Source organism: Microcaecilia unicolor, chromosome 7, assembly GCF_901765095.1.
Source record: "Microcaecilia unicolor chromosome 7, aMicUni1.1, whole genome shotgun sequence".
Classification (NCBI taxonomy): domain Eukaryota; kingdom Metazoa; phylum Chordata; class Amphibia; order Gymnophiona; family Siphonopidae; genus Microcaecilia; species Microcaecilia unicolor.
In genome coordinates, this window is record NC_044037.1 from 273,410,234 (window position 1) to 273,422,604 (window position 12,371).

At 41.1% G+C, this 12,371-nt stretch overlaps 1 protein-coding gene across 1 annotated transcript in view; it reads left to right on the forward strand.

Annotated features, from left to right (window-relative positions):
* DPP10 (dipeptidyl peptidase like 10) overlaps nt 1-12,371 on the forward strand; it is a 744,229-nt gene that overhangs the window by 527,854 nt on the left and 204,004 nt on the right. The window contains 2 exon segments of the mRNA XM_030210103.1: nt 3,518-3,570; nt 3,676-3,757. Of these exon segments, the coding sequence (XP_030065963.1) occupies nt 3,518-3,570; nt 3,676-3,757 (135 nt within the window).

Sequence of the window (12,371 nt, forward strand, 5' to 3'; positions counted from 1 at the left end):
GGGCAGTAGTTCCAAATTGATGCACGTTGGACGCGCATAGGTGCCTACACACCATAGTAAAATGGCCCTAAATTACTTAGGGCTCTGTTTACAAAGCTATGGTAAGCGCTAGTGTGGTCTTACCAGAGCTTAAAAGATATTACTGTGGCGCATGCTCAGGCATCCTATGATAAGTCCCAAAGGTGCATGCACTACCCGAAAGCTAAAAAAATATTTTTGGGGGGAGCATCCAAGATGGCGTTTGGAGCAGTCAGGCGTTTTTTGAGCTCTTGAGTCTCCGTGACTGTGTCAGATGATTTGGAGTCTTTCCCTGTGTTGGACATGGAGAAAAGAACAGGGAAAACCAGAGTCCTGGAGAAAATCCTTCCTTACATCAGACCACGCTTGAGAGATTTGGCGTTCAAATGCTAGGAGAGCCGGCACCTGCTTCAATTGGTTCTGCAGTTCTTCAGGCAGATCACAGCATAGAGGGAGTTTCACTGAGTCCTCCCTCCAGTGCAGCTCCCCCACGACCTGGAAGCAGATTTGTGATGATGGAGGTGCAACACGGTGAAGCGCCCAAAGTGGAGTTGGTTTCCCCTGCTGTAAGAGGAGGACCCATCACTACCTCGTCCCCTGGGATTTCAGCATCAGAGGATATGCAGGCTATTCAGTCTTCTTCCTCTCTCAACCAGGGAGCTGTTCCTTGTGGTAATGGAGGATTGAAGGATCCAGCTATGGTGACCGTGGAGTCCTTGTGGTGCGCAATTCAAGGTTTGAACTCTTCCCTTCTCCAGGTATCTAACTCCTTTAGGGGAGAGGTTTTGGAGATTAAACAATCCTATCAGCTTCTGTCTGGAAAAATTGACTCTCAAATAAATAAAGTTGACTCATGAGAAGGTGAAATTAAACAACTGCAGAGTTTTGCCTCAGGGAGAGAGATATTCAAGCTCGTAAGCTTGAATATTTAGATAACGATGGAAGAAGGAACAATTTGAGATTTTTAAATTTTCCTAAATCACCACTTATTCCTCCATTGGAAATGTTGAAAAAATCTTTTTGTGAAATATTGGGAATTCTGGCTGAGGGTTTTCCGCCCATAGTCAGAGTCCAATATATAACAAGTTTTTCGAGAACTTCATCTGTGCATCCTCAACCTGAATTAAATCTGACTGAATTTCTGGATAGCTCTTTAGAAGTTATAATGGAGCGAACTACCCCCCTGGTGAGTTTTGCCATACAGAAATAATATATTTCATTCTTATTTTCGCCATATAAATGCTATTTTCTTGGGATCCAAGGTTCAAGTTTTCCCAGATTTAGCTAGGGACATGCAAAAAAGAAGGCGAGAATTTTTGGCTTTAAAACCAAGAGTTCTCAACTTAGGTGGATTATTCGTATTAAAATTTGCTTGCAGATGTTTAGTGTCTCTAAATTTGATTAACTATGTTTTCTTTGACCCAAAGAAATTGCAGGAATTTATTAATTCTAAGGAAGGTGAAAGAGATGTCTCCTTGAATGCCCCACCTGCTAATAATATGCTGTTTAAATTGGCTGCAAGTGTGTGTTGCTTTCCACTGCTCCATTTGATTATGATGTATTTACTTTGTATTTCCTTGTATCTAGATCTAATATTTGTGGACAAAGTTGTTGGGTAATTTCCTAATAGGCTAAACTTTATTTTCTATTGTTTATATTTATTGCTGATGTTGCCAAGCATTTATGTTTGTTATATGAATGTAATATAAAAATCTATAAAATTACAAAATATATATATATTTTTTATTTTGGGGTTCAGGGGGTATGTCTTGCGTGGAGAGTGGGCGTGTCTGTGCTAATCAGCATGTCAACGTTACCGCACGCAAGACTACCACGTGAGCCTTTACCACCTTCAAAGTGGGCGGCAGTAAATGCTCATGTAGTAATTGTTTTTAATAGCCGTGTGCTAATGGTGACATTAGTGCATGACCGTTAATCCCAAAAATAGAGAATTGGCCACGCTGTGGTTCTTAGCACATGGGAAAAACCCACGAAAGGATGTGCCAAGGACACTTTCTATTGTAGCTTTGTAAAAGGACCCCTTAATGGACAGATATTGTCTGAATAAGTCTGGGCCGGGTTAGGGTAGGGATGAAGGCGGAACTACAGATTATCCATTTAGCATTCTGATGGCTAATAGCAGGCCTAAAGTAAATGAATAGTGCCTGTGCAATCAATGGGCACCCGGTAGGTGCCTATTTTCCTTTATAGAATACTAGCCTTTGACTCCCTTAAAGGGATAGTAGAAATCTTCCCTTATTCACTGATGTACCACTAGGGTCCAGGTGCCACTATTTTGAAACACAGGAGCACCTGGAGAAGAATTCTACCCCTTCCTCCTCTGATTTTGATTACAGAAGTGAAGAGTTAGTGCGGGGTGGGGGGTGGTACCTTCTGGGAAAACACATTTATTACTTGAGGGGATTGGTGCCTAACATTAGGGGCCAAGCAATAGAAATAGCCTTATAATTCTTAAACTGTACAACAGAGTTAGGTATTTTGCAGACATAGAACACCACATGTCCAGCTTTCAGTGACTATGACCCCAGTATGGTAGCCATAGAAAGCATGCAACCTCCGGAAGCACGCACCAATGACATTTGCATGTACATCCTGCCCAGGTTGTGGGTTTTGTGATTCGATGTGGGGTCATAACTCACAGCTTTGGAAGTCCTTGCAAAGAGGAATATGAAACTGCACATAAGTACATAAGTAATGCCATACTGGGAAAAGACCAAGGGTCCATCGAGCCCAGCATCTTGTCCACGACAGCGGCCAATCCAGGCCAAGGGCACCTGGCAAGCTTCCCAAAAGTACAAACATTCTATACATGTTATTCCTGGGATTTTGGATTTTTCCAAGTCCGTTTAGTAGCGGTTTATGGACTTGTCCTTTAGGAAACCGTCCAACCCCTTATGATTAAGTCCATCTACACAGAGCAGGCACTGTCAGAATTTTGTAGTAATTTTCTTTGTGATTGGAAGTAAAATATTAACAAAGAATTGGAGATAGAATAGATCCTTTAGGGACATCACAGTTCATTTGCCATAGAAGTTTCTTAGACTTGCTCTCAGTGATCACTTGTTAAGAATTGATTTTAGATGTTATTCATTAAGACTCATTTCAGAGAGACAGCTTAGTAATATCTTGTGGTCAATAGCATCAGAGGCTTCTATTAAGTTTAATAGTATTAGTAGTGGGCCATTATCTTTGTCCAATTCTCAATGAAGATTGTTTACGAGGGCTAAAAAAAATATATTTTTGTACTGTGTCCTGAAGGAAAAATATGCAGAAGACTGGGGATGCTCAAAAAACTATGGAGGTTGTTTGCTAAAGCTTAGCTCGAGTTATCTGCAGCAGGGCCCAAATGGATAAAATGGGCCCTGCTGCAGATAACTCGAGCTAAGCTTTAGCGAACAACCCCCTATGTTAGCATTTGTGAAATGTTTACATCATTTGTATTTCAACTTCTAACAGTAATCCTGGTTTGTCATTGCAGGTTTACCATTTTTCTTATACAGCGTCATATGTAATTTACAACATAGATACAAGGTAAGTAATTTTGTGTGTTCAATCTACTGTAGATATTTAAGTAATTGAAGTTGATTTCAATTTATATTGTATGCCTTTTGAAGTAAAATAAATGCATTTTTTAAGGGAAGTTTGGGAGCTAAATCCTCCAGAAGTAGAAGATTCCATTTTGCAGTATGCAGCGTGGGGAGCACAAGGACAACAACTGGTAAGTATGAACGTTATGTATGGAAGTGGTAAAAAGTGATTTCAATATCGCCTCAATGGCTTTGGCCAACACAACTCTTTTAAATTTATAACCAGGTCTCTTTATTTACGAAAACTGCTACATTTGCATCCACTTGGTCTAAGAGCTTGATTATTTTACATATTTTGATAATCTTGAAAAATAGACCTATTTGTAGCTCTCAGATAACAGTGTTGCCTAGCTCTGGCATAAGTAATGTTGATTCTTGGGCCTGCTGTATATCTGGTATCTCATTTCATTCCAGCTGTTGTCTTTATACTCAAATCTACTTCACTTATGAAAGATATAATAATTTTGGATCATGTCATAAATACTGAATTAAAACTCAAATGGAAACTTGCTAAAAACATTCTTACAATAAGAAAAAACAGAGAGTATAATAATAAAAATGTTGTTCAAAATGTACATAATCAAAAATATACAAAACCACCTCAGTTATCAAAAACAAAAAAAAAACCCAAGAAAAAGACATTATTATTCTATAGAGTGAGAATGGTGCTCAGAATAAAGTGTCCGTGATCCCTTGTGACCATAAAATCACCTGGCAATCACTAAATTCAATCATTGCACCATAAAACCCTACTTGACAAAATGTTATTTTTTCAAACGACAAGGAAAAAGATAAAGACTTAGCTTAGTTCAATTGAAGAGTCCATCACAGTTTTTTAGCATACCAATCTTCTTCAAGCAAGAGGTGCATTAGCGTGCCAGGACAAAATATATAAACATTCCAATCAACAATATTCTCCACAGAAATCCAATCCTCTATATGATCATATTTCACCAAGAGGGGTATTTTCGATATGATGTCTAAGTCCAACTTTGACGTTTTGTAAAAAAAACATCCAAAATCCGAATAGGAAAGAAGGTAATTTTCAAAAAAGAAAAACTTCTATCTTTTGTTTTAGAAAATACTGTTCCGAACAACATTTTGTGATTTGGACGTTTTGTTTCTTGGTCCATTTTCGGAAAAAAAAAAAAATATTCAAGTGCAAAACACACAAAATCAAGCCATTGGGATGTAGGAGGAGCCAGCATTTTTAGTAGACTGGTCTCCCTGACATCCCAGGATAGCAATAGGGCACCCTAGGGGACACTGCAGTGGACTTCATAAACTGTTCTCAGGTACACATCTCACCATTGCTCCCTTACCTTCTGTGCTGAACCACCCAAAACCCACTACCCCCAACTGTGCACCACCACCTTAGCCATTACAGGTGAAGGGGGCACCTATATGTGGGTACAGTGGGTTTCTAGTGAGTTTTGGAGGGCTCACAGTTCCCTCCACAAGTGTAACAGGTAGGGAGAGGTAGGAGCCTGGTTCCACCTGTCTGCAATGCACTGTACCACTACTAGACTATTCCAGGGACCTACATGCTGTTCTAATGGACCTGAGTATAACTTCTGAGGCTGGCATAGAGGTTGGTAAGTAATGTTTTTCATCACGTTTTTGGTGGGTTAGGAGGGGGTTAGTGACCACTGAGGGAATAAGGGGAGGTCATTCCTGATTCCCTCCAGTGGTCATCTGGTTATTTAGGGCACCTTTGTGTGCCTTATTTGTAATAAAAACAGATCTAGCTCAAAATGTCTAAGTTTTAGTCCTGGACGGTTTTGTTTTGCTCCATTAAGGCTGAAAAATGTGTTAAGTTCCGCCCTGAACACGCCCCTGGCACTCCCCCTTGAGATTTGGACGCACTTCTGAAGGACTTCAGAGAAAAACATCTAAAAATAGATTTTGAAAATACTGATTTGGATGGTTTTTTTTAACTTTTTACAATGTCTAATAGTTTGAATACAAATAAATCTGTAATTCAAAAAATACATATACTTAGCTTATTAATGATGTTTTAACCAATCCCAAATGCTTTTCACATGCAATTTACATGCTTTTGAGTCCTTGATAACTGTACTTAAAAGGGTAGAATGAATCATACAAAACTACTGGTCCATCGAATAATCCAGTCTGTAATGCTGTAGATCCAATAAACAAATTCCATCATGCAGGTGTCTTTATTGTACAGGTACTCAGAGTATTCTCCACCAAAATCTCTCTTAGCTTCTGTGAAAATTTTTTTATCCAAAATTTAAAATCATCGTCTCAAGATCTTGTCTTAGAATCTCTACATAGGCTCATGTTTCGCTAAAAGTGTCATCAGGAGATTCTACAAGACAATATAACATATTTAAATCATTCTGTTCTTGCCTTCTGAAGTGAACATTACAGCAAATTATAACAACCTCCATAACTCATACCTTAAATAGATGCCATCATAGCAAAAAAAAGGGAAATAGAAAGCTGGCCCGGTGTAAGACTGCCCCCCCCCCCATCTGGACCACCCACATGCACACACACACACACACGCGTATTTGGACTGCCGCTCCCGCCCCCTTACCTTCCTTGATCTGTCTTCTCCTGCTCCTGTGTGCCAGGATCCGGATGATTGAATTAATGTGATAATCCGGGTCACAGCACATAGGAACAGCACAGGTGTGAGGCCCAGGATGCACTGGACAGGGCTGGGCACTAACATTTTCAAGGCAGCGCTGTTGGAAGAGGAGGGAGTGTACCTCCCACCTCCAACAAAGGTACGGGGGAGGGGAAGAGGACCGCTAGACCACCAGATTGGAGGGGCTTGATTTGTGGCCCACTGGGCCACCTGGGCTGCCTTTGGGGGGAGGCAAGGGGGGATAGAGGCCCACCGGATCGCCATCCCCCCTGAACTTGTGTTGGAGGGGGGTCGGGGGAATGGGGGGGCCTATTAGCATGCAGATGCATGCTGGACAGAGCTCATTATTCCCCCCCCAATGGTCTGCAAACCCTAACACCAGCTGCGATCTGGCATAGGGTTTGCGGCGGACAGTGCGCCAATGTTTTTTGCGCTGCTCGTTGATCATTGAGGAGGAATATGTTGCTGCTTGAGCTATATCTCTTGTGTGAAAGCTCTGAGGGAAGTGTTTGCTTGAGTTAAGTGGTTTATAAGATGGCCAGCAGTTGCTTTGATTGTCTGTTGGATTATTTCACTAATGGAGGATCACTTAAAATGTGTGCAAGTAAGAGAGTGTTTCTTGAAAACAAGCCCTTTGATGGAAACTGAAAGGAACATGTTATAGCTTAAAAGATTGTCTAGATACATGCATTTTACTTCAGGACCAAACTAAATGCTTTGTATGTTTGACAAGTGGATGTTAAGTTGTTTAAATAAAGAACATGGCTGCATCTCACACTTATTAGCGCTGAGTAATCAAAGTGGAGAATACTTTTCTGATGTGCACCTGCTTGTCAGATTCCTCCTCATCTATCCAAAGAGGGGAAAAAAAGGGAAAAAAAACCTTTTGATATAGTGTGAGTGAATGTCTAATAATGCTGAAAAAGAATCCACTGAAGTTTTATACATAGGCTTATTAGATTGTTGGAAAGTTGATTCTGCATGTGTCTGAGTCACTCCATGATGGTATGTGGCTGAGTCCGACAAAGGTCCAAGACTCAAAGTGGAAAATAGTCTGAGAGTGAATGAGTTGGCAGCAAAAGGAGGGGACATTAAAGTGGGAATTTAGTTTGGGAATCCCCGTGCCTTTCTTTGATTTTGGGGTAGCTGTAAGTACACAGTAAAATAAATAAATAAATTAATTAGTTAATGAGTAGCCATACTGGATCAGACCAACGGTCCATTTAGCCCAGTATCCTGTTTCCAGCAGTGGCCAATCCAGGTCACAAGTACCTGGCAGAAACCCTAAGAGTAGCAACATTCCAGAACTCCAAAGAGTAAAAAGATTTCAGAATCCCAAATAGTAGCAACATTTCATGATACCAGCCTAGAGCAAGCAGTAGCTTCCCCATGTCTGTCTCAATAACAGACTATGGACTTTTCCTCCAGGAACTTGTCCAAACCTTTTTTGAACCCAGATACCCTAACTGCTGTTACTATATCCTCTGGCAAATGAGAAATAGATTCTCATTACACATAACAAAGAGAATTAAGTCTTCTTTGTTTGGATTTAAGATAATGTAGTAGGTGCTGAACATCTGAGGCTGCAGTGATTAAATATTAGGACCTGGATCCTATGGAAAGGCATCCTTTACAATCAAGGTATTCACTGGAGAGCAGAGTTGTGTGGCCTTTTTACAGAGCGGCAGTAAGCCCAACGTGGGCTTACTGCTCGCTCTTCCAGGACTAGCGCCAGCCCAGTACGGCCGCCGGAGGTAGTCACGCCCCAAGCATGCGCCATTTCTAGGGGGAAAAAAAAACCCTAAGAAATGGCTTACATGGTTATAACCCGGCAGTAATCGGTTACTACTGGGTTTGCGGGAGCCCTTATCGCCACCTCAGTTGGTAGCGGTAAGAGCTCCCTGCTGCATGGCCATGCGATAAGAGTTCTCTTACCGCATAGCCATGTGTGTTGGGGGCTTTTTTACTTGTTGTGGTAAAAAGGGCCTTGGCAAGTGAGAAAAAGTGTCCCTGCTGTTAGCGCAGGGCTCTTTTCCTTACAGATTGGCAAAAGGACCCTAAGTGCTTGAGCAGACATAATTCCTAGTGTGCAATAGTTTTCAAAACCTTTTACTAAAAGTCTGAGCATAAATCCAAGCAAATACTTACCTGTCATAGCGGGGGTTGATATATTCTTCAAACCTGTAAACATACATAAATATTAAAAATTCAGAAAAGAATCATATTTTTAAAGAAAAGTGTATGTGAACTTATTGGTTCATGCGATGTCAACTGAAGAGCTAAAAAGAAGTTACTTTAAGTTGATTGAGTTACCTGTAAAACAAAAGTATTGTTAGAGGTTGGACAAATACTTATAAAAGAAGTATCGTTACAATAGAAGCTTAGCACGCGCTAACAGAATTAGTGCATGCTAAATGTTAAGAAGGCAGTTAGTGCTCCTGCGTTAATTATTTGCATGCTATTGATATTAGCACATGACCTGCAAATAAAAAATAGAAATATGTCTATTTTACCGCCACCATAAAAATGGGCTTAGCATGCAGGACGGTCCCACGCTAAAATGCGCTATTGAAAGGACCCCAAAGTTAGCACAGCAAAACGGCTGTACTAACTCTATCCAATTACTTATCCGGGAACCAGTATGAATATTGTAAAAATCTTAAAATTGTTATGCCAAGAGTGCTTTACTAGAAAACCCCTTCAATGTTATGTTTATATATCTTGAAGCTTTAGAAAAATCACAATAATTGCAACTGTACCTAGGAATTGGTTGGAATATAATTCCTTTATTTAACACTAATCAGAAGTTATGAAACAATGACTTTTAATATTCAGATTATGCAAGTAATGAATTTAATTAGCAGAGTTATAAAAACAGGATAATAATAAGTATGAATACCAACTCATTTCCTTTCAATGAATAACCTGAAGAAGATTATAATTTAATTACTCAATAAAATGTTCCCTAGAATGCTTCCACAATGGTTCGATAAAATATATTTACTTAGCTAGGCCATTGTTTGCTTTCTAATTTCTTTTCTTTCTATGTTGCTTCCCTAGCTGTTAGGCCAATGCTGTTCAAGTTACTGCTTGATCAAAGTGTGCTGTTATATTTATTTATTTATTTATTTGTAGCATTTGTATCCCACATTTTCCCACCTATTTGCAGGCTCAATGTGGCTTACATTGTTCCGTACTGGTGATCACCAATACGGAAAAGAGAAATACATAATAGAATGGAGGTAACAGAGTAGGTTAGGTAGTCAGATAAAGAAAGGTCATTTTCATAATAAGTAATAAAAGGTATGGATTAAACTTCAATCGTAATAGATTAACTTAAACCATCAGGAATATTAAACTTCAATCATGATAGATTAGCTTGAACAATCAGGAATAAAGAGTTATGATTTAGTGTCTCCAGTCTCCCACCACCTACACCCTTAGTATCCATCCACCAGCACTACTTATAGTCCCCAATGCTCCCCTAATATTCCCCCACCAGTTCCCCTAGAGGGGCATAATTGGACGGGGCGCCCAAGTTTTCATGAGGGTGTCCTCGCAGGACCGCCCTGCGAAGGGGCGGGGAAACCTGTATTATTGAAACAAGATGGGCAGCCATCTTTCGTTTCGATAATACAGTCAGGAACGCCCAAATCTCAACATTTAGGTTGACCTTAGAGATGGTTGACCTAAATGATGAGATGGTTGACCTTAGAGATGGTCGTCCCTGGTTTTCAGCCATAATGGGAACCGAAGACGCCCATCTGAAAAACAACCAAATCCAAGCCAGAATTTGTAGTGCGCTTGTCCTCCTGACATGCCAGGACACCAACCGGGCACCCTAGGGAGCACTGCGGTGGACTTCACAAATTGCTCCCAGGTGATAGCTTCCTTACCTTGGGTGCTGAGCCCCCCCCAAAAAAAACCAAAACCCACTCCCCACAACTGTACACCACTACCATAGCCCTTTCGGGTGAAGGGGGCACCTACATGTGGGTACAGTTGGTTTCGGGTGGGTTTTGGAGAACTCACATTTACCACCACAAGTGTAACAGGTAGGGGGGGGATGGGCCTGGGTCCGCCTGGCTGAAGTGTACTGCACCCACTAAAACTGCTCCAGGGACCTGCATACTGCTGTGATGGAGCTGGGTATGATATTTGAGGCTGGAATAGAGGCTGGCAAAAACAATTTTAAGTTTTTTTTTAGGGTGGGAGGGGGGTTGGTGACCACTGAGGGAGTAAGGGGAGGTCATCCCCATTACCGTCCAGTGGTCATCTGGTCAGTTCGGGCACCTTTTCATGGCTTGGTCGCAAGAAAATGGACCAAGTAAAGTCGGCCAAGTGCTCGTTAGGGCACCCTTCTTTTTTCCATTATCGGCCGAGGACGGCCATCTCTTAATCACGCCCCAGTCCCGCCTTCGCTACGGTGCCGACATGCCCCTGTGAACTTCGGTCGTTTGGTTCGCAGACAACAAAGCACAGGCAGACAGTCACAGATTGGGCCAGAGTGGCCTCATAGATGGGGGGTTGAGAGTGGGAAGGGATTATTGGGAGGGGCAACAGGAGAGAGGTGTGCACAGGAGGTTTGCAGGGAGAAGGTTGCATTGTCCCAGAGTCAGCTCAGACATAATGCTGCACAGTGGAAGTTGTAAATGTACAGGGCAGGGTGGACAGAGACACCAAATGCATGAACAGTTCACTCTCAGATCTCTAGCAGTCGGTCGCAATGCAATTAGTCCAAAAAGACAGGATGAACCGCTATGTGGATGCCTTTGTTTTTTTAGCACGTGTAGATATTGACAGACTTAAAAATCTCAATATATATACTTTGGAAGAAAGGCAGGAGTGGGGAGATATGATAGAGACATTCAAATACCTATGTAGCTTAAACAAACAAGAGGCGAGTCTCTGTATTGAAAGGAAGCTTTGGATGAAGCCGAAAGGGGACAGTCAGGAATAATCTGAATAAATACTTCTTCATGGAAAACATGGTGGATTCATGTAACAGCTTCCTGAAAGAAGTGGTGGAGAGAAGACAGTGACTGAATTCAAGAAAGCTTGAGACAAGTGCATATGATCTCTAAGGGACAGGAAGGAATAGTAGGGGTGATCCAGGAAATTATAGACTGGTAAACCTGATGTTGGAGCTAGGCAAAATAGTGGAAACTATTATAAAGAATAAAATTACAGAACACATAGACAAACATTGTTTAATAGGACAGAGTCAGCATGGGTTCAGCCGAGGGAAGTCTTGCCTCAACAATTTGCTTCATTTCTTTGAAGGCATGAATAAACATGTGGATAAAGGTGAGCCGGTTGATGTAGTGTATCTAGATTTTCAGAAAGATTTTGTTAAAATTCCTCATGAGAGACTCCTGAGAAAATTAAAGAATCATGGGATAGGAGGTAAGGTTCTGGTGTGAATTAGGAATTGGTTATTGGACAGAAAACAGAGAGTAGGGTTAAATGGTAATTTATCTCAATGGAGAAGGGTGAACAGTGGAGTGCCATTGGGATTTGTACTGGGACCGGTACTATTTAACATATTTATAAATGATTTGGAAATTGGAACGACGAGTGAGGTGATTAAAATTGCAGGTGATACAAAACTATTCAAGGTTGTTAAAACATGTGTGGACTGTGAAATATTGCAGGAAGACCTTAGGAAATTAACTGGGCGTCCATATGGCAGATGAAATTAAATGTGGACAAATGCAAGGTGATGCACGTTAGAAATAATAATCTGAATCATAGTTACCTGATACTAGGCTCCACCTTGGGGATCAGCACTCAAGAAAAAGATCTGGGAGTCATTGTAGATAATACGCTGAAATCTTCTTATCAGTGTGCGACAGCGGCCAAAAAAGCAAATAGGATGCTAGGAATTATTAGGAAAGGGATGGCGAATAAGACTGAAAACACTATAATGCCTTTGTATCGCTACATGGTGCATCCACACCTTGAGTATTGCGTTCAGTTCTGGTCATGCATCTCAAAAAAGATATAGCAGAATTGGAAAAGGTTCGAAGAAGAGTGACTAAAATGATAAAGGGGATGGAACTCCTCACGTATGAGGAAAAGCTAAAGAGGTTAGGGCTGTTCAGCTTGGAAAAGAGATGGATGAGGGG